Source organism: Microcebus murinus, chromosome 10 (genome assembly GCF_040939455.1).
Source record: "Microcebus murinus isolate Inina chromosome 10, M.murinus_Inina_mat1.0, whole genome shotgun sequence".
Taxonomy (NCBI): Eukaryota; Metazoa; Chordata; class Mammalia; order Primates; family Cheirogaleidae; genus Microcebus; species Microcebus murinus.
In genome coordinates this window covers 49,676,038-49,702,489 of record NC_134113.1, presented here as the reverse complement: position 1 = coordinate 49,702,489, position 26,452 = coordinate 49,676,038, and the positions used below count along the sequence as shown (strand labels likewise).

At 34.6% G+C, this 26,452-nt stretch overlaps 1 protein-coding gene across 1 annotated transcript; it reads right to left on the bottom strand.

The window, feature by feature from the left end:
• Positions 1-650: 650 nt before the first annotated feature.
• Positions 651-26,428, bottom strand: IRAK4 (interleukin 1 receptor associated kinase 4). Its single transcript, XM_012747515.3, has 12 exons — positions 26,281-26,428; positions 18,949-19,118; positions 16,313-16,458; positions 15,234-15,416; positions 14,544-14,704; positions 13,548-13,612; positions 10,513-10,627; positions 9,981-10,090; positions 6,676-6,859; positions 4,711-4,773; positions 1,922-2,080; positions 651-1,798 (listed from the first exon to the last, which is right to left on the bottom strand). Exons 2-12 carry the CDS (start codon positions 19,107-19,109, stop codon positions 1,763-1,765), a joined length of 1,383 nt encoding a protein of 460 aa, XP_012602969.2. The 5' UTR covers positions 19,110-19,118; positions 26,281-26,428; the 3' UTR covers positions 651-1,762.
• Positions 26,429-26,452: the final 24 nt, after the last annotated feature.

Below are 26,452 nucleotides of genomic sequence, written 5' to 3'. Positions count from 1 at the left end.
AGGTAAATTATTACATTTTAAAATAATTATCAGTATTATAAACCATACTGTGTCTCAAATTATGTGGGTTCCTGCTTAGATTTGGGCTAAATCATTTTATTTTCCTTTTCCCTCCTCAACTAGCAAATGTTTCTTTCTGCTTAAATATTTAATTTATAAACAATACACAATAGAGGATGATCCTCTTCTGCTACAGCTCACTCTACATTCTCTTATTCTGGGTGTGTTAAGGACACAGATTATTGAATGAATGAATAGGTATTATCGAATGAATGAACAGACATTAGGTATTCCTTCTATGCATAGCAGTTTTTCTATCACTTTTATGTTTAAGTAAATTCCTTCTCACTAAAAGCTGTAATGCATCTTCATATAAATCAATTAAGAATTTTAAACTTAAATAGTTAAAAATCATTAAAAATTTGCCACTACTATCCAATGGTCTCTCTATGGTAAAACAAACTACAAAAGACTAGGGGCTGATGAAAAGAGAAATCCAGTGAAAATCAGTATATACACTACAATCTGGTGTACATGCTCTATAATTTCTATATACCCCTCAGGTGTGGGTAGAACCTGTAAATATGAGAAATCATCATGGGAGTAGTCTATATTCATTCTCTATTGCTGCATAATAAATTACCATAAACTTGGCTTAATGCAACCCCATTTATTATCATCTCATGGTTCTATAAGTCAGAAGTCCAGGCAAGCTCAGATAGATTCTCATACCAAGAGTCTGGCAAAGTTGGAATCTAGGTATTAGCCCAGGCTGTGGTATTACCTGAAGCTTGGAGTACTTGTCTAAGTTCATTCAGATTGCTGGCAGAATTCAGTTCCTTGTGGTTGTACGAATGAGGTCCAATTTTTTTTCCTGCTTGCTGACAGCTGGAGGGTGGTTCTCATCTCCCAGAGGCCATCTGTAGGTTTTAGCCAATGTGGCCCTATTACATCATGGTACTTCTTCAAGGCCCAGAGGAGAATCTCTGACTTCTTGTAAAGGGTTCACCTGATTAAGTCAGACCCATTCAACACAATCTCCCTTTTGATACTCAAAAGTAGTTGATTAGGAACCTTAATTACAGCTACAAAATTCCTTCAAATTTGCCATGTAGCATAAGATAATAACAGACATCATTATGGCAGCATCATTAGGGGATATTTGGTTTGTGGTGAATGACTGCTTAAAATAACACTGAACATAAGCCTATAAACATACTGTTGTAATAGGACTTTATAATTGTCTCTATAAACTTTAAATTTCATATCAATTTATCATTTACAAAGTGCTTTTATATATTCTGCATCATTTGATTTTTATGACTACCTGTTGGGTACAGCAGATGCTAGTCCAATGATGTAAGTGAAAAAAACCAAGGCTCACAGCTGCTAAGAGTTTGACCAAAGCTTTACAGCAAATTAGTAGTGGAGTTAGGCTTCAGACCAAGGTCTTTTCATGCTATAGCCTGTTTTCTTTTTGCTAATCCTATAGTTTTCAAACAGTGTTTGATGATGTTTAAAGGTGATGTTTCAGGGATTATTTCAAGAATTGAGGGTGATACTAAGTGGGTAGTGCTAATTGTTGATGTGGTGGCTCTACTTTTATTTGTTCTTTACGTTGTAAGTTCAACCCATGCTTCAATAACCACTGCACTGCACCAGGCTCCTTTGTTAAAGGTAAAGAAGAATGTTTAAAAAAATTAGTTTAAAAATGGTTTAGATAGCTGAGTATAAAAAGTCAAAAGTCTATTCCAATAAAGTTCTAAGAAGCTGTCACCTCTTGCAGCAGCTGTTGAACCTTTTAAAAAGAAAGATAGAAAAAAACAAAACCACATTACACAGTTGGTTTGAAATATACACTTAGGAAAAAATGATAAACCCCTCCCCTTTCACTTTTTAAATAAGTGTAAAAAATTAATACCTGCTTAATATCTGGTCTCTTATTTTTCTTTTCATGCAGACATTGACTAGAAACAGAGTATACAGCTTCAACTGAAGTAGAATCAGCATCATTCATTTTTGTATCAATATAATCTTCAATTGTCTTTTCTTCATCTTCAATTTCTTCTTTAATATCTAGCTTTAAAATGAGGGTTAAAACTTTATTAAAAGCTTCAAAAAAGTGAAAGAAATTAGAATATAAATTTATTTAAATTAAGCTACTTTGGAATTACATGTATTCTCATTTTTACTATCTTCTTTTATAATCTTATTAAGAACTGAAGGCGTACAGGACAAACCCTAAAAAAATAAATACAGTCATGCACTGCAAAGTGATATTTTTGGTCAATGACAAGCTACATATATGATGATGGTGGTCCTGTAAGATTATAATACCATCTTTTTATAGTACCTTTTCATGTTTAGATATATTTATATACATAAATACCACTGTATTAAAATTGCCTACAGTATGCAATACAGTAACATGGTAGAAGTCTATAGCCTAGGAGCAATAGGTTATAGCATATAGCCTAGGTGTATAGCATGCTATACCATCTCCATTTGTGTAAATACACTCTAGGATGTTAGCACAATGATGAAATTGCCTAATGATGAATTTCTCAGAATGCATTCTGTCATTAAGCAACTTGACTACATATATACATATGTATATATACATACACTCTCCCATATGTATGTGTGTGTATATACATTTGTATGTGCATGTGTATAAAGATATATATTTTTATTTATAACTCCTAGATATTTCTACCCATTTGCCTTCTAATTTTTATATTTATGTTATGAGCTAATTGCTCTTATGTTCCCATTGCAGCTTTTACTAGGCCTACAGCACAGGGTGGGCTGCTTCCTGATGTGTTTCTAATAGTGCAATTCCAGCTTCTGGACTCAGACACCTGCTCCCTGCACCTGACAAACTTCTCTATGGGTAATCAGATTGTTGAATGAAAGAGAAAAAGGGAGGGAGAAAAGGGGGAGAGGGCCATGATGAAAACATAATGAGTAAGGAGAGAGGTGTAGGACTAGAATGGTATAGTTGGTTGAATGGTAGCCCCCTAAAACATATGTCTATGTCTTAATTCCTGGAACCTGTTAAAATGACCTTATCTGAAAAAAGGGGCCTTTGTAAATGTAATTAAGTATCTTGAGATGAGATTATCCTGGATTATCTAGGTAGGCCCTAAATCCAATGGCAACTGTCTGTATAAGAGACAAAAAGAGAAAGAAATCAGACACCAAAGAGAATGTCACCATGGAGGCAGAGATTGGATTGATGAGGTTGTAAGTCAAGGAATGCCACCAGAAGCTAAAAGAGGCAAAGAAGGATTAACCCTAGAGCCTCCAGAGGAAGCATGGCCTTGCTAACATCTTGATTTCAGACTTCCGGCAATCAGAATTATGAAAGAATGACTTTCTGTTGTTTTCAGCCACCCACTTTGTGGTAAATTTTTATGGCAGGCCTAGGAAACTAATAAAGATGGAAAAGACTATGAGACGTAGAATGTAAATTCTCTAAAAACCCTTTCACAAGATGAATTTTGAAAGTGGTTAGCAATGGCAGAATCCATTAATAGTGATATAAAAGTTCTTTAAAGGATCACTCCCTTTTAACTGGACTTATATTAAAATCTTATTACTTTATAGTCATACTACAGTCAATCCTTAATGGGTGAAAAAGTATAACCTTCCCTGAAGTTTTATGACTTTTGCTATTACATGCGAAAGTGCAAAACTTGTAAGTGAAATAGGTCCTGTGTTTTTCTGCATTTCATCCTTACTCAAAGTTTTGAGGCTTTTATACATTCTGAAGAGAAACAGTTTTAGGCAAAAGGATGAAAAATGTAGGCCTTTAGACAGGAGTATAAGCTGTAAATTACTGAAACACTGGGTTCCATCTTTAGCCCTCCAATGCCTTTTTTCCTTGTCCTCCTGTATTTCAATCTATACGCTTTCTCTGTAGTAATTCAATCCACACCCAAAGCTTTATCTATACTTGTATTCCTCCTGACCTCCAACTACCAATGGGATTGAGAATTTTATTTCTCTGATTAAGATTTTACTTTTAATGTACCACTGCAAAAATCTAATTATTATATTAAATATTATATTAAATAACTTTTTACAATATTATCTTCTATTAATATACTCTAATGTGAAATATTATATTACATGTCATATTATATTATTGAATTTCCAGTATACCATGAAAAGCTTTAAAAGTTTTATACAGTTTTATAACTAATATCTGTAACAATATTATAACAAATAGATATTATACTTATGACTTTTCTCAATAAAGTATGGCACCAGGCCACTGAACAAATAAGTTATACTTTTTGACTTTCTAATCCCCATTCTAGGGATACAATCTGGTACATGTACATTGTCTAAACCCTGGTTTGTCCCATTAGAACACATAACATGGTTTTCCTTCCTGAAAACGCTATCAGTAACTACCCTGAAAGTAGCAAAATAAAAATAAACCAAAGAGACCTTGGAAATCATTTAGTTCTATTCTCACTTTACCTACAAAGAAACCAGAACAAAGAATACATAAATGACTTTTCTAGGCTTCACAAATACTTCATGGCAGAGCTGAGATCAGAAATATTTAATGCATTTTCCACATGCTACCACGTAATTGCCAATGGAAAGACTGCCAGTAGAAAATGTCATTTCTAGATGCCAAATTTAGACTATACATGCAAAGAGAAAAGGATTAGAAAAAATTAATCTTTCAATTACCAATAACTGAGGTTCACGGTGTTCATCTACAGCTGGAAGTCCAGTTATTATTTCTAGTAAAACCTATGAAGACAAAAAAATCCATTAATATAATACCCAAGACAACATATAGGAACTAGAAGGAATATGGATCTTGATTATAAAATCTGATTAATCATTTTCATTCAAAGCCTATGTCTTTTTAGGTATTAAAATGGAAAGAACGTGAGCTATGGGCATTTCTCACCACCGCTCTTCTGTGGACACCTTAGGGTCTCACCATGCCCATAAACAGTTCTTTTTTTATTGGCAACTTACTAAACAATCAGCTTTACATAACATGTGTTCTAGGAATTCCCAATCCTTTTCTTGCCCTGCAGAGGATTCTTTACAAGAATAATTTTCTATGGCTCTCAGGAGAATATTATTTTCTAAACGTCAGGCATATTCTATCACCCTGTGTCTTAACTTTACTGTGCTATGAAATTAAATTTACACAGATGAAACACATCTGAAAAAATAAGATGAAGACATCTCCCACTCCCCAATTTCTCCAACCACTCATACTTACCACTTATTCTATCTTAGTTTTTAATTTCAAAATGTTAGGGGGGTATGAAAGTTTTTGTTACATGGATACACTCTATAATGCTAAAGTCAGGACTTTCAGTGTGCCTGCTACCAGGACAGTGTTCATTGTACACTATAGGTAATTTTATGTCCCACCCTCCCTTCTTCTTAGTTTCCGGTGTCCTTTATGTCTTTTTGTACCCACGTGCACCCATTTTATAGCTCCTACTTATTAGTGAGAACATGTGGTATTCGTTTTTCTATTCCTGAGATACTTCAATAGGATATTGATCTCTAGTTCCATCCAAGTTGCTGTGAATGACATTATATCATTCCTTTTATGGCTGAGTAGAATTCCATGGGGTGTGTGTGTGTGTGTTTGTGTATACATACACACACATATATATACATATATATGTGTACATATCTATATCACATATATATATCACAATATATCACATTTCTTTATCCACTCATGTATTGATAAGCATTTAAGTTGATTCCATATTTTTGCAATTGTGGATTATACTGCGATAAACATTTTAGTGCAGGTGTCTTTTTGATAAAATGAGTTCTTTTCCTTTGGGTGGATATCCAGTATTGGGATTGTTGGATAGAATGGTGGGTCTACTTTTAGCTTTTTGACACCATATTTTTTAAAATGGTGTTGAAAAAATTGGATAGCCACATGCAGAAGAATGAAACAGGACCCATATCTCTTGCCATACAGAAAACTTAATTCAAGATTGATGAAACACTTAAACATAAGGCATGAAACCATAAACATTCCAGAGGAAAAGGTAGGAAAAACTCTTCTAGACATAGGCCTAGCCCCACCAAAAAGTGGACAAAAGACATGAACAGATTTTTTTCAAAAGAAGGTAGACAAATGGTCAATAGACATGTGAAAAAATGTTCAATATCACTAATCATCAGGGAAATATAAATGAAAGCCACAATGAGATACTACCTTACCCCTGTCAGAATGGCCATTATAAAAAAGTCAAAAAACAACATAGCTGCATGGATGTTGCATGGATGCAGAGAAAAAGGTACACTTATACACTTATTCTATCTTAAAAGTTATTAGGAATAGATGGGTACATTAGAAAATGCCAAAAAATATGATACTAATCATGTGTGACATGATTCCTTTAATGCATTAAGTGTCATGCTAATTCATACAGGATAGATGGCAAGAAAATCATTTCTTGCAGTCATTTCAAACATCAACTAAAAAGTTTTACACATTGGGAGAAATTTTTATAAACTTTCTAGTGTAGCTAGAGGTTAATGTGAGCAATTTATAGTTACACTAGAGAGCTAATCGTGACAGGTATATTAAAATAATATTCTACTTCAATTTCACAATTACAGCAGAATGATTATTTTTACTATTATAAACATGGAACTTACCACACCAAAGCTATAAATGTCAGATTTAGGTGTGATTTCTCCTCGCAAAGCTTCAGGTGCCATATACGCTGTTGTTCCCACAATTCTGCTCGTCATAACCGTATGGGCAAACTTCTCAGAAGCCCGCGCAAGCCCAAAGTCAGATATTTTGGCGGTAAAGGCTTCATCTAGTAAGATATTTGCACTGAAAAAAATTAAAGTTTGGAGGAAAAAAATGTTTCTTTTTCCCAAGGAAGTCAAATGTTTCCTCAAATAGATTTATGTATGTATGTATATATGCATACATATATGTACACATGTGTTTCCAGAGTATACCATTTTATAGTATGTATCATAAAAGCCTGAAATTTGTGGAAATAAATGTAGAATTCAGATTACAGCTAAAAAGAATTGCTGTCTTCTTTTCCTCTTTGTTTTTTAAGGAAAAATTTTAGAAGAATCAAAATAAAATAAAACTATCCATGTCAGTAAGAGGTATTTTCATTATTCCACAAATAATTTACTACAGGATAATTTTCCACGAAGTCTTCCAAAGCACCTTTCCTAATTTTTTTCGTAACATTTCTCATTTAACTCAAATTTTTAACCAAAGTATCTTAATTCTGCATATCTTTAAACGATTCCAGGAAAAGTGTGATGACCTTGAAAACAAGGAAAGTGAAAGAAAGACATTTCAGGCAAATGTAGTAACATGTACAAAGTGATGAAAACATAAAAGCACATGGTATATATGATCAATTTCAAGGAACCAGTGTCCATGGAACATGGGGAGTATTTTAACTTTATCCTATGAGCAAAAGGATACTAGCTAAACTTTCCATAGTAGGGAACTGATGTTATCAGACTTGACTTTAGGACCATAACCTGGTAGTGTTATATTGAATAAATGAGAACAGGTACAGATTGGTTTTAGGTTAAGTAGAAAGGCTTATAATAAAGCAAATGAGAAATAACGAGAATCTAAACAAAGGCACAGTCCTGCAGATAAATGGAAAATGAAAATTTTGAGGCACACTCAACAGAACTTTGTAATTACTATGATATAGGGAATGAGAAAGTCCTTGGCTTGGGAGAGAGAATGAATAGTGACTTCATTTGATCAGAAATGAAATACAGGAAGATGACTTTGGGATGGAAGAGATGATGAGTTTGATTTCTGATAGGTTGACTTAGAGGCTCCTGTGGGACATCTAGGTGAAGTGTTTTTGGTATGGATTACTGAAAATACAGGATTGGAAGCTGATGACACAGATTTGAGAGTCACCCACATATAGACAGCAGTTAAAATCAACATAATACCACTCATCAAGAACATGTAGAAGAGACAATGAAGTAAGAACACAAGAGAATACCAATACATAAGGGAAGGCAGATGGTGTCTCTTCTTACCTAACGTCAGTCCCTCTGCGTGGGCTGTTTACTACATTCTCAGGAACCTTACTCTATAAATTACCTCACTCTCTTTTCTACTGTAGCTTTTCCCTCTTATCTGGATCTTTCCCATAGACATATAAACATGCTTTAGTTTCTGCTATCTTAAAAAAATGTTTACCAAATGAGACATCTATGACACATCTATTTCCAGCCATCAACCTTCATTAGTAAAATGTCTTAAAAGACTTACCTACACTCACATTGAAGCTCTCTATCTCCCACTTTCTCCTCAACTGCCACCTGATTTCTGACCCAATTACTACGTGGAAATGGGTCTCCATAAAGTCACTAATGACCTGTGTGATGCTAATCCAATGGTTAAAGCACTTGACTCTTTTGACTACTCCCTCTTGGGAAATGCTTTTCTTGTTTTCAAGGTCATCACACTTCCCTGGTTTTCATCCTCTCTTTCTGTGTGTATATACTTTTTTAGATTCCTCTAAAAGATCATTCTCTTTTACATTAAGTCTTATGGTCCCTCAGGTCTTAATCTTAGGACCTTTTCTTAATCTATAGCTATCCTGAAGTGAATACAACCCTATGATAACTCTTCCATTATCATCTTATGCAAGTAATGCACACATCTATATTTCAGCTCAGTCTTTGTTCAGCTCCAAATCTATATTATCACACAGTCTAACATCTCCACTTCTATATCTTAAAAGAACCTCAAGCACAACATATACAAAAGAGAACTCATATTTTCTAACCACCCTTCTAACCCCAGCCCAACCTGGTCCTCTTTCAGTCCTTTCTATATAAGTGAATCATGCCACAATCATTCCAGAATGCAATTCTGGATGCCATAATTCCAAGAGTCATTCCTGATACTTTCTCCTCCACAGCCAAGATATCAGCAAGTGTTGCCATCTTATACTCTCACTTCTCTTCATATGAACTGCCACCACCAAGACTTCTATGATACCCTACTAACTGCTTTATCTTACAAAATGTTCTCTACACTGCAGTCAAAGTGATCTTTGCAAAACTTAATCTGATGCCACATCCCTACTTAAAATTTTCAAGTGTATCTCATTACATTTATGACAAAATCTAAGTTCCTTACCTTGGTCTATTAGGTCCTAAGGCACCTATCTCCCTGCCTATCTTTATAGTTTTATCTCCCATCCACTACTCCTTACTTTCGATATGTCAGTCATACTGCATTTATTTCATTTTTCATTCATGTTCTCATATTTCCTCTCACAACTAGTCTTACAGAATGCAGTTCCTTCTGCCTAGAATGTTCTTTACCCCATCTTCTATAGTTACTCTCAAATTATGCCTACTAATTTCTTACTCATTCTTTGGATCTCAGCTTAAATATCATATTCTTGGGAACCTGTCTTTATACTAATCTTATATACTATACTATACTATACTATACTATACACTAACATTCTATTATTATTTTGTGATTATTTGATTGATGTCAAACTATATACACTACTTTTACTAACTATATTATATACATTACCTAGCATATAATACGTAAATGTTTAACTAGATAAATACATACAAAGGAAGAGAATCAAAAAGTATTCAGGGAGGACAAAGGTGATTCAGAAAAGAGGGTGATCCAGAAACTAAGAAAAAACCTAATTTCCACAAGGAAAAAGTGGCAAGAAGAACAGAATAACATGATATTTAAAAAAAAAAAGTTCAAGTGGGGTGAGTACTGAAAATAGGTCATTGGGTTTGGAATAAAGGAGATTATAGATGTTTTTAGTGAGAAGAACTTTCATGGAATGATGAGGGGAAAAGTCCAGATGCTGTACATTAAGACACACATGTGAATAGTGAATAGAAGAGTGAGAGCAAATTATTCTTTAAAGATGGCTTTTCAAACCCTTTTTAACAGTAGCATTTACCTTTTAATATCTCTGTGTATATGATGGTTTTCATGTAGAAAACTGATGCCATTAGCTGCACCCTGAGCAATCTTGCATCTCATGTGCCAAGAAAGAGGTGGAGTACCATCCTTATGAAGAAACAAATTGATTTAAAAAAAGGATGACAAAAATCTGTAGAAAATATCTAACACAGAATATTTTTCTAGGCAACAACTGGAGATGATATTATAGCACTAAGAATTTAGGACTACAATTATTTAACTTGTTAAAAAATAATATCCAAATAAGATCAAATAGAGGTTAGCATTTCTTATTTGAAGATAAAAATATATAAAAGCAACTTCATAGTCTAACCTTGACTGATAATTTTACATTTTAGATTATTACCTAAGAGAACAGCAATCCCAGTTGTTTACATATTAACTGTATACTTCATAAAGCAGGAAAAATATTAAGTTTAATATGGTTTAAATGATTCTGTCACAAAGAGAATATTAGTATTCCAACATAGAAATACAAAGCCAAACAATTTGATGAACAAATATCTTACCAGGCAAGACAGTCTGTCTAGCAGTGAACCATTGGGCATGTAAACATATACTAAGCAGAGGTCATCTCCATCACTTGAGAAACCAAGTAGTTCTACTAGGTTTTCATGTTGACACCTGTGACAAATAATTTTCCATTATTTTAATAAATACTTATACATTCATCTTTAGGTTAGAAGTTATTCAATTTAGAGTTTTAACAGAAAAAAAGAGCAAGAAAATGTTATATATCATTTATTATATATGTTTATTGTTAACTGTTTATAATTTTCTATAGTTTTTTTTCAGCCCATATTGATCAACATTAGAAGCAAAACTTTCTATTTTATGGTAAAAGACAAATAATTCAGATCATTGGAACTTGTGGTAGTTTGGTTAAGGACTAGGCTAATGCTTACTTTTGTTTAGCACAATTTTCAGTGATAGCACAAATAAGATTTCAAGAAGTCTGTTGAAACTTTTATAACACTTTCAAGAATTCTCTAACATACTAAAAGTACTGATTTATAGACATGATCTTTCATTACATCCAATTTAGACATTTCTGATCTTTAATCACATCTAATTATTTATAACCTAATTTGAATTTCTTTATATACTTGAAAGGAATAAAATTAAAGAGACCTGCATTATAACAAAACTGCAGGCATCTGTGGTACAGCAGAAAGAAAACAGAGCTCAGAGTTCAAAGTCCTAAGTTTAAAGTCCAGCTCTGCCTCCTCCTGGATATATGACCTATGACAAGTTAACAACCTCAATTAGCCAGGTGCTGTGGAAGCTACTTGGGAGGCTGAGGCAAGAGGATCCCAGGAGTTGGAGGTTGCAGTAAGCAATGATGAAGCCACTGCACTCTACCTGAGGAGACAGAGTGAGACTGTGTCTCAAAAAAACAGAAAAATCTCACTGAGCCTCAGCTTCTATCAGTGGTCCCCAGTCTTTTTTGGCACCAGGGACCAGTTTCATGGAAGATAATTTTCCATGCATAGGGAGGCAGAGCTCAGGCAGTAATGGGAGCCATGGGAAGTTTCCCTAGATGGGAAGTTTCGCTCACTTGCCAGCTGTTCACCTCCTGCTGTGAGCCCTGCACTTCCTAAGTTTCACGAAGATAATTTTTTTACAGTGCCAAGTCTAGAAAATAATGCCTATTATGTAATATGGATGCTGTGAGAATTAAATGAGCACATATATGTACGAGAGCTTAGAAACATACCTTATAGATATAAGTGTTCCATTCAAGTGTTTATTCATTTTGTTCATTCAAAATGATCTATAATTCTAGCATCTTGTTATATTAAATCAGACTTCCTCTACTCTCAGATATTTTAAGAAGTGTAAATTAAAGCAATAAGTGTTCCATTTTCCACCAAATTGGCATATTTTAAACATGAATAACTCACATTTGCTGGCTTTATATGATATACAAGGCATTGTGGAAAGTGATTTAAATCCTTTTTAAAATTTAACCCTCACAATAACTTATTGAAGTAAGTACTATTATCATCATCCCATTTTATAGATGAGAAAACTAATAAATAGAATGGTCAAGGTCATTCTGCTAGTAAGATCCAGAGATTGGCACTTATTAAAAAATAGTAATAATATTCAGTGGTGGTGAGAAAACAGTGAAATTTGAAATTGTAATACATGGCTGGTGGGAATATAAATTACTATAACTTATCTATAACGTCATTTGGATATATATTAGGAAAGTCTTTAAAAAGTTCATGCATTCCTACTTAGTAATTCTTCTTCTAGGACTTTATCCTGATGAAATAAGTAGAAATGCATTTAAAAATTCATGTACAAAGAGCTTTAAAGAAGCTTTAATTTGTAATATTGAAAATTCAGGATAAACCTAGTAGGGTTATACTTAAATAAAATATGATCCTCACATATGCTAGCGTGTTGTACAATAATTTAAAATGCTTTTAAATTAATCTTTATGACATGGCAAAAATGCTATGTAAACATGAAGCAAGTATATCAAATGTTAGTAATGGTTATTTCCAAGTGGTATATTTGAGAGATAGTTTAATTATTTTAAAAACATTTTCCTGTATTTTCCACATTACCTACTTTGAACAAATTACTTTTAGGATTGGAGAGTGGGGGTAATGGTGGGAAAAACAAATCCTGAAAAAAAAAGAGATTTGATCTTTTTTCAGTGTGTATTACTTTTATTGTGCATGAATCAAATTTCAGTCTATTCTTTCCTGCTTACAGTTAAGTAATTGGAACTGGTGATTTTACAGTACTGGGTCTAATGCTATAATTTGGTAAATCCCACCAGGATTCCGACCAAAAGCTTAGGCTCTGGAATCAGACATCTGGATTTAAATAATTTCTCTAATATTTACTGGCTATGTGACTTTGGCCACGTTATTTAATGTTTCTAAATCTCAGTTAAGAAAAAGAAGGGAATTTGTAACAGTTGTGAATGTTAAAAGAGATAATTAAAAGACATAAAAGAGGGTTAAAACAAGTACACAGCACAGTGTCTGGTATATTGTACACACTCAAATATCAATCACTATAATTACTGAAATAACTTATCTATAACTTATTTGTTCCTCCTACTCTTCCTGATGATGACAAACATTTTTCAGCATACTGGGTCAATGCCTTCGAAGCATCTTTGCATGGAACACTTCCCTATTGCTTTATGGATGCTAACTTACAATGAAACGCCTATTATCCTATAAATAGTTTTTTTTTAAGGTATCCTTATAATTGATATCCCCTGAATCCTGGGAGCAGAAAGCATGATAATGGAAGATAGTTGAAATTCCGTATAACCTTCTGTGATTTAAAATACTGACTTAAATTAAATTGCTGTTTAATCTACAGATACATGAGTATATGTAGTCATAGAATTACAGAGCCAAAAGTACTTTCAATTCCTCTAATCTAAACCCTTTATTTTAGTTTCATATATTTGCAAATATCACTAGCTAATGGCATACTCTAGAATGAAGAAGGTTCCTTACTTTTCATCCTTTTCTTTTTCATTATATGACACTGCCAAATTAACACTTACTTTGCCATTACTTTTATTTCTTGATCAAACTGTTGTTTTAGTTCTTCAATACTAATGTCAACCATCTGAAAAAATAAAGTAGCATATACTATGTAATACAATACAATAACTCCAAAGATCCTAAAGCTGGAAGGGAGCTCAAGAGATCAGTCGCCTGATCTCCCTTTCTTTAAACTAATAAGATTTTATTTTTCCCATTTCATAGAATAACTGAGGTCTAGAAATAGTAATGATTTGCTCAAGGTCCATGGCTAGTTAGTGAAATAAAAAAAATATATAAATTTCACTGAGTTGTTATAAGAAGAAAATGAAATAATAAGACTTTACTGCATACAAACTTTGAAAAAAAATCTGGAAAACAGAAAACACAAGTAAATTTGAAATCAAAAAGGAAAACAAAACCTGCAAAAGCATATGTAACATATATTGCAGTGACTCTCATTATATACACATGTATTTTATTTATTTTTTTGTTATTTTTCTATGGATATTTTTAGGATATAACAGCAGATTCAGAATATAATAAATAAATAATTAAATGGTGAAAACTTCAATAGAAATGGGAACAAAAGACACAGACAAGAAATTTTTCAATCTCCTTTTTCTAAATGTACAGTTTATAAACTTAATTATTTAATGGAAAAAGTAATGCAAACAAAGTTGTTTCATAAAATTTTTTTTAGTATCTTACCATTTTAATACTGATTATGCATGAAGCACTCTGTAAAGCAGGGCTTTTCAACTTTATTTTGTGAATTTCCCACAATTACATGAATGGTTATGTGTATGTGTACATACCTACATTTTTCTAGGGATAGGGCCCATAGTTTTCAATGGATTTTTAAATGTCAAGAACTACCAGCTTAAAAAGGTGTTTATTTAAAGACAATACTTACTGAAATAATAAATTTCCTCAAGATTAACTTAAAACCTATTACAAAGCACTAGGAAGCAACTCTTCCTTTCATTCTTTTTATTTCTGAAAATATAACTTACTGTTGCAAGTTTCTTCACTGCCACAGTTGTATTGTCCATTTGGCCTTTATATACAACTCCAAATCCTCCCTCTCCCATTTTATTACCACCGACAGATATGGGTCGTTCATCAAAGTTATTTGTGACATTCTTCAATTCATAAAATGAAAAGTTGTGAAAACCTATAATAAGGTTAATAAAATAAGAAAAAAATTGCTTAAAAAAGAAATGTCTTTTAATAATTTCAGTATTTTCTCATTTGAAGATTTCATATATATGTAAACGTTTACAATTTTAGATTAGGCAAGGTGGGAGAGCGCAAAACCATGTTGAAAATACAAATTGTAACCTAGATCTTGAGAATTCTGTTTGTTGATCCTACCCTCCAAACACTGTAGTCACTCACCCAAAATTCTAGTAGCATTTTATTTTTTTAAAAAGTGATTCTTTCAAGTTATATAAATATTTACTTATTTTTTTTCACAGCTTCTGTGGTTGTTTGCAAGTCCTATTACCTCTAATCACTGATAATATGCTAATTAATACAATAAAAATGGTACTTAATAAATCAGAAGAGGAAAAACCCACAAAAGAGCTACTGTCGGTATGCCTCTGACTGCTGCACAAACAAATGAAAGAGAGTTTTACTTTAAAGCAGTGATAGTCTTAATGATAAATCCACTAGTGGAAAGCACTGAAAACGTTACTTACGTATATCACTAACTTCTAAACTTTTATTTTCTGGACTTGAGGAGTCAGGGGGTGTAAAGTTTTGTTCAGGATTCTGCACCGATCTCACAGATGTCCTATCTTTGCCACAGAAAGGCATCTGCGTCTGCTGAACTGTTACAGCTTCTTGACAAGGCAACTTGTTAACGGTTTTGGGGATAGCATCTGTCAAATGAAGTAAGATACAAGTTGTTCTTCCACAAGAAAAAGTGTTTGTGAAAAAGTTAAACTACAAACTTGGTTCATTTAACATCATTCCAGTTTCTACAGGGTGGCCCATATTTTCACAGCATACACAAGAATCTACCTAGACAGAATCTGTAAGTTGTGATAAAGATGAATAGGGAGGGTAAGGCAGCGTTTTCAAAAAGTGGTCCATGAGCCACCTGCACCAGAGGCACTGAAGCACTTTTTTAAGAACACAGACCTTGAACCCAATTCCAGAATTCTGATTGAGCAGGTCTGCAATAGAGCTCAGGAATCAGCATGTATGAAAAGAAGCCAAATGATTCTTATTCACAATAAAGGTTGAGAACCACTGGTGTAAATGGCATCAATGGTAAGCAACTAGACACTAACACACTAGAATACAATCTATGGGAATCATGATCATAGAGTCCCATCAGGATAGAAATTGAAGGTAAAAAAAAAGCAAGAGCTCAAAAGAATAATTACTTTCTTACAGCCTAAGCTATATTCCTACAGTCTGTATCCTTCTAAACTTCCTAGTGACACAAAATGACCTAACTTTAATCGCAGGATAAGACTCATTCATGAGGATTTCATCACCTTAACAGCAGAGTCCACAATTGTCCTGTCTGGGGGGCTTGTTATAGCCAGGACTCAAGCATTACAGAAATGGTCCATGTAACCTAAAACATTTGTACCCCCTTAATATTTTGAAATTAAAAAAAAAGAGTTGGGGAGAGCTGAAAGAACGAAAGGGACTCTCAAGTATAATGTTTGTCTACTATGAGAAAAATGTAAGCATGAGAAGAAATGTTTCTATTTCTGCCATTTGTCTTTCCACTCTAATTGTTGACACCCTGGTCACAGTTTACCTGGGAGCAAAAGACTTGCAGGAGCAAAAAATTCATTTTGGACCAAAAGATCCACAAGATCACCAACTGTGCAATTTGTGGTACCCCAGTCAAAGAGTAATTCACAAGTGGGACTTTTTCCAGTTTGCAGTAATGCTTCAAATCTCCTTAAAAGCAAGTAACAAAGAAATAAAATTAGTCTATTGTCTTAGATTGTTTTGTGCTGCTATAACAGAATATCATAGACTGAGTAATTTACAAATTATAGAAGTTTATTTGGCTCACAGTTCTAGAAGCTGGGTAAGTCCAAGATTGAGGGGCTGCATCTGGTGAGGACCTTCTTGCTGTACCATTCCATGGTAGATGGATGGAAGGGCAAAAGAACATGCACACATGAAAGCGAGAGAGGAAGCGAGAGGGTGGGGGAAGGGAGGGAGAAAGAGACAGAGATGGAGAGAGAGATAAAGGGGGCTGAACTCCTCTTTTTATCAGTAACCCACTCCTGAGATAACTAACCTACTCTGGCCATATAGGGGACACATTCAAACCATAGCATCTATAAATTGAGTTCATGTGAAAATAGGAATTGATCCCCTTGCCCCATCTCACCCACAGCACCTCCTATAGTATTAAGGGAAATGAAGAGCAAGTGAACATGCAATAATTACAAAGAGACAGGAAAGACAGACAGAAGGAAAAAAAGATGCCAAAGATGATAATAAAAGTTAACATTTACTGGGTATTTATTGAGTACTTAGTGTGCTTCAGGATACACACATATGAACTTGTTCAAAGAGACTATAATTATCATACTATTCTACTAATGAGAAAGCCAGGCTTAGAGAGTTAATCAGTACCTAGCCACACAGCCAATAAAATGAATTCAAGTAGAGGTCTAAATTCAGATCTCACTTGACCTAAGGGTATGCTCTCAACCTACTTAGCTATATTACTTCCTATATGACTTCTTAACTCTGTTAGTTATATAAGTTTAATAAATCAGCCTGCTTAATTAAATAAATAGAATATATATAACATTAGGGAATTATTCCTGAATCTTAACTATATTTCAATTAAATTGAAGGAAAAACACAGATTCATTTTCATTCCATTGCTTTAAAATTGAAAATTAGTTTTCAAAAGTACATTTAAAAACTTAACCAATATAGTTTTTCTGCTTTTCCTCTAAAGTCTTTATTTTGAAAAACTTCAACCTTACAGAAAAGTTGAAAGAATGATGCACAACCATTTATCCTTCGATTAGATTCACTAATGGAACAACGGATAAAATTTTGCCACATTTGTACTCTCTATCAATCTGTGCCTCTGGGGCGGCAGAAATGTTTTAGAGTGTAGGCCAGATGTCTTGGAGAATGTCTCATAGTCTAGATTTATCAAACTACTTTCTTACGATTAAATTCAGATTAAAATTTTAGAACACTACTTAGGTGATAATGTGTTCTTCCTACTATATCATATCCAGAGGTACATAATGGCTTTTTGTACCATTACTGGTGATGTTGAAGTTTGATCACTTGGTTAAGATTTCTTCATTATAAAAGTTCCATCCCCCTTCATAATTCATAAGTAATTTGTGGATATTTTGAAATCTTATGCATGTCCTGTTTACCAACATATTCACCTTATGCTTTTAGGCTCACCAATGAGCCTTGCATGAATCAATTATTCACTGGTGGTTGCAAATTGGTAACTTTCTAATTCTATCATTCTTTTAATAATTATTTGCTGGCATTATTCTGTAAAGAAGAGCTTTTTCTTCCTGTTGCCATTGCCCCAGCTATCCTCCATAAGTTTTTAACAGTAATATCAACAAACTATCTTTAAAAATTGGCTTACAAGGTTTCAACTGAAGTTCTTTCAAGTAATTTAAAATGTTCACCCTTCATATGAGGAAACACTTCCTGGAAGGACTACTATGGGAGCCAAGGCTTTAGGTTCTTTACCAGGTCAATGCTGAAAACCACAAGTAAATTTCTTTTCCTTTTTTCACCCAAACCAAATTTTGACTTAGGTTTTTGGTTTTTTTTAAATCAGGTTTTAACTGCAATGACTGATGAAACTAAAATTGGCATTTATATTTTAGATTAAATCAAGCAGAGATGAGTAAAGAGGAAAAATGGAAATTATCTGAAAATAGCATTGAAGAATCTTGGCTAAGATCTAAGAATTCTATTCATAGATGTGTGTACAATTATAAGCAATAACTTTAAAAAGTTGATTTGAAAAATTCCAAAAAGACATTGTTAGAGTACATTAGAGATTCACACACTTCAAAGTTTAGGCTCTAGAATTTTACTGGAGAGTCTTACAATATTCTCATGTTCCTTCAATCTGGAAATGAGAAGTATGAAGCAGAATGAACTGTACTTGATTTGCCAAACAGAACCAGAACAAAGGTGAGAATCTTGATTCTAACCCCCAAATTTATTTGCAACATCACAATATTAGCCCTGGTGACATACTGGGGAATGAAGCAAAAATTGCAAAAAGAAAAAAAAAGATTACTTATTACTACTATCTTCTCCACAGTGAGAGGTTCATTTTCTAAACTACAATATTAGACAATTTTATTTATACATATTGATCACTCTGGATTATGATATAAGAATTTAAAAAGAAAAATTTTTATTTGTTACCTTATATGAAACTGATTGTATCTATCATCACCAGATGGTTTTTTAATAGATGCAGCTAACCTCTTCCACCCTTCTTGAGGATCAATAAAATCTGACAGCTTCCTAATTAGTCCAACATTGAGGCAGCGTACATATGTTGATGATGTTATGGGTTTGTTCATCTTCTATTCCTAAAATATGGAAAATTCTCATTAAAATTTTACAGTAGTTTTAGATATGACATCTGTAAGCTTATGCATCACACTTTGCTATATCATATGAAATGTTGGCAATTGATTAATAAAGGAGTGTTCCAAAGTAAAGTCATTGATATCCTGAGAAGATGTTAAAATTATTAATTTATTTTTCTAATTGTCTTTTGAGTTTACTTCTTTTCCTACCTCTAAATATCAATAAAAACTGGAGGACTTTTTTCTGACACTCATATTTTCCAAGTGAAATTTACAAAAAGAAGCAAAATGTTTATCTTATCAGAAAAATTCCTGTGAGCATATTCAGAAAACAAATCTATTAGTAAATTTTTCTTTTAATTTAAACTATTTTTTTCAATAAGTATTAGTACTTATTTACTATTAACAACTTATATAATACTTTTTTGGTAGAAGTAAAAAAATGTACGAAATAATTTGTATAGCATTAAAAGCGAGCCACCTACTTTTCACTTAGCATGCTCTTCTTTGACCGCTGCACATTTTGAGTCCATGAGATCTGCCTGATCACAATTCATTTCCTACTAGGCCAAAATCCATGGTTCACCACTTTACTCTCTAAACAGAATCATTATTTCCTCAACCCCCTTTTTCTTCTGCCATGACAGCCTGGAGAGCTGTAGTCGAGGATAAATCTCATAATCTATTTGTACATCAGAGCTTCAGAATACAGCAGTAGAACACCAAATTAACTCAATAGACTGATGTACATACAAATTTACGGTAACATTTTTCCACTGGGACTTCCACTGCTGTTACTCTTTTTGTTTGTCTTCTCTCATTGTCCTTAGTGACTATTTCATACCTTTACATTTCTCTACATGGTTTTTATTTGTTCTCCATGTCCCTTATTCTCAACAAGTGGTGATCTCTTCTTCTAATTAATCAAGAAAAATAGACTCAGATATTCTTATGTCAATTATTTCTGATTCCTTTAAGTTTTTATTTTAAAAATACAATTAATTTTTGGAGTAAATAATACATTCATAGAGAACAAAATGCTAAGACTATAGAAGAGTAAAAAGCAAAAAGTGTCTCTGTATCCTAGGTTTCTATGATAGTATTCATTTCTTCTTTTTGGCCTTCCTTGCCTACCACATCTAAGTAGGTTTACCTGCCCTATACCTAATTATCTTTCATCATTGTACAATGTATTTCTAATAATAAGTTTGTTTACTATTTATCTTCCTCATTAGATATTAAGCTAAGTCCAGGGACCAGGCTCATTTTATTCACTAATACTTAACTAGCGGCTTGTACATCATAGATATTATTAGGTGTTTATTTTATGAATAAATAAATTATTGTCCAGTACCTTAGTAGGTGATTTATGTATTTCATTTAATCTCGGTGTCTAAAGAAGTTTTATCATCTCTCTTATTACCTTCACAAAGGTAATAAGTAAAAGATCTAGGACTTGAACTCAAGTCTGACTCCTAGATTCACCCACATGACCTGATGCATTGTTGATGTTACTATCTTTTCTATAAAGACCATTCTTTTCCTTTCATTCATTCATATATTCAGCAAACATATGTGAGGCTTTGTCTTAAGTGATGAGAGCACACAGAAGAGTAAATGTTTGCACCCAAGCTGTTAAGTCTTGCAAGGAATACAAACAATTACAATGAGTGGTAAATTGTTGCAAAATAGGTATGTTCAGGGTGCTATGGGGCCCAAAGAAAGAGTGTCATGAAGAGGCAATCTGAAGTAGGAATATCAATACAGATTTGGTTGGAGTGAGAGGTTGAAAGTATGAATGAAAGGGAATGAAGATAAACTCAAAAGAAAATTCCACATAGAAGGAATAGTATGGGAAAAGGTGAGAACACATGGGTTAATCTCAGGCAAGGAGTTGGCAATAGCTAGACCATAGGATGCATGTAATTAAGTGAGAATAGATGAGGTTCTTAATGTAGCAGGGCCAAATCATCCTGTGCCTCATATGCTAAGACAAGAGTTTAAACTTATACTAAAAGTTACAGGGAAGCCACTTCAAGACTTTAAGAAGGGGTGTTATATGACCTTATTTGGTTAATACATATTCCTCTGGATAAAAAAAAAAAATTATAGGAATGTACACTTAGGCAAGGAGACCAGTCTGAAAATGTCTGCGATAATCTAGGTGAGCAGAAATGAGAGACTGGAAAAAGTAAAGGGTCAAGAATTGAGAATAAAAAGATTAAAAGATTTTGGAGGCCAAATGAAAATAATTCCATAAAAAATCAGAAATTAAAGAAAAGGGAGAAAGAGGGAACAAGGAAAATGATTCCTAGGTTTTGTTTTGGTTTTGGCTCATGTTAAATAGGAAATATCTACTTCTCGTACCATCTAGGGGAGTTGTCACCAAGTGTGTGTGTGTGTGTGTGTGTGTGTGTGTATGTGTGTGTGTGTGTGTGTGTGTTTATGGTCTGGAGCTTAGGAGAGAGGTTTCAGTAAAGAATGATCACAAGAATATGTAAGTATTCTAATATACAAATTGAGAGCATATAACACATATATGGTTGAATGGTAAAAATGAGGGTGCCTATTAGGAATGGTTAGAATGGAAAAGAATAAAGTGAAAGAAGAATTTTTAAAAGTATTGAGGGCAAGAAGGTAAAAAGATAACCAGGACACTAGCATATCAGAGATTTCTAGAATGGGGAACAGGTTGGTATAAAAGACCCAGGAGGTCAAATAACTACTGACAGGTATGTTAGATTTGAAAACCAGAAGGACACTATTGACTCAAGAAGAGTTGTAGTGGAAGAGGGAGTAAATGGCAAAAATAGATTTTCCAAGAAGTCTGACTATGAAGGGAAGTGGGTTGGAGTGGGGGAAGAGGGAGAGAAGAGTAGAAAGGGGGAGAGGGAGGGAGGGGGAGAGAGAGAGAGAGAGAGAGAGAGAGAGAGAGAGAGAGAGAGAGAGAGAGAGAGAGAGAGAGAGAGAGAGGTGTTCTGAAACTTAGTTTCAGGACCCTTTACCCTGTTAAAACTTATTGTGGACCCCAAAGGGCTCTTGTTTATGTTGATTATATCTAACAATATTTACCATATTAGAAATTGACACTGAGAATTTTTTAAATTACTTATTCTTAACTCATTTAAAATAACAATAAATGTATTACATGTTAGCATGCATTATATATTTTAATAAAAATAACTATATTTTCCCCCAAATCAGAAGAGTGACATTTTTTTACAGTTTTGAAAATCTCTTTAAAGTTTAACTTAATAGAAGACAGCTGAATTCTCATATCTGCTTCTGTATTCATTCTGCTGCAGTATGTTGTTTCGGTTGATGTAAATGAAAAAAAATCTAGCTTCACACAGACATAAGCTGCCATGTAGAATCTGAAGCTGTATTAATGAACTTGCACATTAAAATCTAATGCATTCTGAATGATTCACTTACCCATACATGATTTTGACTGTATAAACTTCCTGAAAGAATCTTGGAGACACCAACTACACTTAGAGAACTGCTACTGTAAAGGTTTAAGACGTAACTGATTGGCAATACAAATGGGATAGTGAAGAGTATAGATGAAGAAATCAGCCTTAGATAGAAGGAAACTTCTGAATCTAGAAAGAAGGAAGCAGAAGTTTGAATACAGATATATTTGAAGAGAGAGGGAGAATTCCCACACAATGTTATTTTCTCTGTGAAACAGGAAGTGAGGTAGGTCATCTAGGGCTAGTTAAATAATTGCCCAAGAACCTTAAGGGCCATCTAGTAAATGCCTGCTGCTCCTCTAAGCCCAACTCAAAAGGTACTATTGGCTTTTCCTGATAGTCATCTCTTTTGGTCCAAAAATGTCACCCAGTCTTTCTTCTATTATTATATTTTTTTGTTTATGTGCCTGCCTTCTCTGTTAGACAGCATGCTCTCCTAGGCAGGGACCCAACCAAATTCACTTTAGCAGTTACTGAAAACATTAGTGCTGAATGAAAGACTGATTTTTCTTTTAAATTAAGAAATTGTATTTACCTAGGAGCAATTGCTCCCTTTTCAAGTTATCCTTTCTTATTTGTTAAGATTCTTTTCTACTGAGTAAAAAGTACAACATAATTGTCAAAGCTAGAAAAGACAGAACTGCTTGGTAATCCTAAAAACTACAGATAAAATACATGCAATTAAGAATAAAAACAGATTATCTTAAAGCCAGGGATAAATTTTGGTAGCTCTTCTGCACCCAGATTTCTTCCAGAAGTAATGATGTAGGGATGTCAGGAAGAGGAAGGACTTTTGACAACTCATCCATACATATGGGCCCAAAAGTTCAAAATCTCAGAAATTAAAATTTTAATTTAAACATAAATTCATAACCCACTCCCACCACACACTTGTAAGAACATAAGCCAAAATGTTAACAGTGGTTATTCCTTGATGATGGTTTTTATGGTGGTTTTGTTTTCATTTTGTTTTTCAATAACAAAAATAGACCATGTAGAAAAACTTAAAAAGTGTCATCATTTTCAAATTGTTCAAGATTTTACTTTAGTACACTTAGGATTAATAGAAGTGGAACAGGATATATTGCTTACAAATAAATAAATACCTTCATGATGTTTTCTCACACCATTAAATCTCACAGTAAAGGAAAACCATTCATATTTTCAAATAAGACAAGTATAAAAGGTGGAGTGGCAATTGAGAAGTATACTAAAATCAGTGCTTGTGGAACTTAATGCCTTCCCACACATGTGCACATTCTCAAAGTACTATGCCTGACACAGGAGTGCATAACATTCTTGTTAAATGAATCAATAAAGTTTTAAGACTGTGCTTTCTTAGCATTCTGATCAGTGGAAGAGATTGTACAGAGATGGAGGGAAGACGGACTTTGAGGTTCCATGGGCATGGGTTTTAATCATAGCCAACTGTGACCAGGACCAGTAAATCAATTTCTCTGTACCTTGGCTTCTTCATCTGAAGAACAGAGATAGTAATACCTAAGCATTGATATGACAATTAAATTCCACAAACACAAAGTGCCTAACCTTATCACAAATAGGTGGTCAAAAAAGTAGCAATTATTATTTTCTGGCAGAAGTTATTCTTGTATCATGTATTTTCTTTTTAAAAAAAGAAATGTGCAGAGTGTATTTAAGTTCAATTTTCAGAATTGTGGTGAGGGGCTAAAATTGTGGAGAGTGTATAAATAACAGATCTGAGAATACAGCTAAATTTTTAGGTGATGGCAGTCTTATTTTATCAATCACAGTACCTTTCACATATTTAAAATATTTCTAAAACATATTATTCACTTCCATGTGTTCCTAGAAAAACATGCTATATAACCATTAACCTTTATTTTTGGATACTTTAATATCATTATGAACGAAGGCTGGTGATGCCTTCCAGATCTATTAAAGTATACAGAGCTGCCTTTCTCAAATTGGGATATGTGCTGGTGTGCCATAAATTAAACATAAAATATTTTTTTCAAATACTGATTTAACTTAATGGTAAGTAATTTTAAGTGCTTTGAATATATTTTAGAAAAATATAATATTATTCATTCATCAAATATCTACTGTCTAGTTTGTGCTAGATATTATTCCAGGCCTCTGGAGAGCATTAAGAAAAATAGAAAAGGAAAGAAGACCTGAATTCATGGAGTATATGAAGACAGACAATAAGCAAATAAATAAACTCTGTAGTATGTTAGATGGTGCCAAATGGAATAGAACCCTCCCCCCCCCAAAAAAAAAAAACAAAAACAGAGAAGGGGTTATAATTTTAAATAGGGTAGTCAGAGTAAGCCTCAATAAGAAGGTGCCATTTGATTAAATGTTTGCAACAATGAGAAAGCCAGTCACTGAGATATCTGTGGGAGTAGCTTCTGGGCAAAAGAAATAGTCAACTCAAAAGTTGGAAGTGGGCCCATTGAGAACCAGCAAGGAGACGGTGGGACTGCAGAAGGGGGGGGGGGCAGGCAAGTAGTAGATGAGGTCCCAGACGTAAATGGGCCATGTCTCCCAGAGCCTTATAGCCTTTGTATTGACTTTGTTGACTCCCTGAGTGAAGTTTTCACAAGAGAGGAGACAAGCTCTATTATTCATGTCTTAAAAGGCTACTGGGGCTGTGAGAATAAAGGACGTTGGAGTAACGACGTACAAGCAGGAAAAGAGCAGTTAGGAGAGTGTCCCAATAATCCAGGTGGGAAGGGCTGAAGGCTTGGACTAGGGCGGCAGAGCACCGGCACAAGTCCTGGGAATGCTGGATAGATTCTGAGGTAGAGCCAATAGAATCCTATGTGCTGATGTGGAGAGGCAGAAGATGGCACCAAGGTTTTTGGTTTGAACAAGTTTCCTGACATTTACTGAGATGAAGACTGTGTGTGGAAGGAGCGAGTTTGGCCAGGTAAGAAGCAAACTTTAAATGAATGCTTCGCAAGAAAACACAACAGAAGAAATCTGAACTTTCTGACAGACCTCTTCAAGGACTGCTCCCAGAAAGGGAAAAGGGAGATTTTAATATCCTCTTCTTACAGGCGCCTCGGATTTTGAGGCGCTAATAGTTCCCATTCGAAATAGCTGGAGGTGCTTTCCCAGGGTCTGCTTTCATCCTTTCTCTCTTCTCTCACTTCCAAGCTGTCAGGGACACCCCCCCACATCTGTTAATGTACTTATCTGACCCTGAGACCCCCTCCCCACTTTCTAATTCCGGGGAAACCTGGAAGCCGCAGAAACACGCTAATTAGAATTGAGTGGAGGCTCTGGAGGCTGTCCATGAGACAAGCATCTCTGCCAGGTGCCGGCCTTACTTCCTGGTTCTCAGGAAAAGAGATTTCATTTCGTAAACGGGCTCACGGGACACACAGCCTCGGGAGGTGAGAAACCTGAGGCGAGGTCCGACTACGCCCCACAATGGCTGGGTGACGCCCCTCCGCGCCTCAGGTTCAGCCTTAGGTTCACCCTCAGGTCTGACCGGACCCACCCAAGTCCTTCTCCTGGAGCAAGCTCTGCGCACGCAACCCACTTCCTCTTTAACTTTTTCTCACTGATGAAAAGCAGATTTCCGTTCCGCAACGGTCTCCTACAACCCGGGAGCAGAGGCACCGAGGCCTGGACACGGACCTCGGAAAACCTTCCAGGAAGGAGACGCGCACGCCGGCACGCCGGGAATCCCTTACCTGCCCTGGCGCGGGGCGCGAGGCGCGGGGTGCGGGCGGGGCGCCGCCCGGCGGAACGAGTCGGCAAACAACGAACGCACTCGGAAGACCGGGACGGGGCGGGGCCAACCCGGCAGACACCACCCCGTCCTTTCTCGTCACGGCCCCCATTTATCTTGGCACCTCCCAGTGG

Coding starts and splice junctions, on each gene's coding strand:
- IRAK4 (XM_012747515.3), bottom strand. CDS start 19,109: ATGAACAAACCCATAACATCATCAACATATGTACGCTGCCTCAATGTT. Junction 13,613..14,543: donor CAGTGAAGAAACTTGCAACA/GTAAGTTATATT, acceptor TTATTTTTTCAG/ATGGTTGACATTAGTATTGA. Junction 10,091..10,512: donor TAGACAGACTGTCTTGCCTG/GTAAGATATTTG, acceptor TTTCTTCATAAG/GATGGTACTCCACCTCTTTC.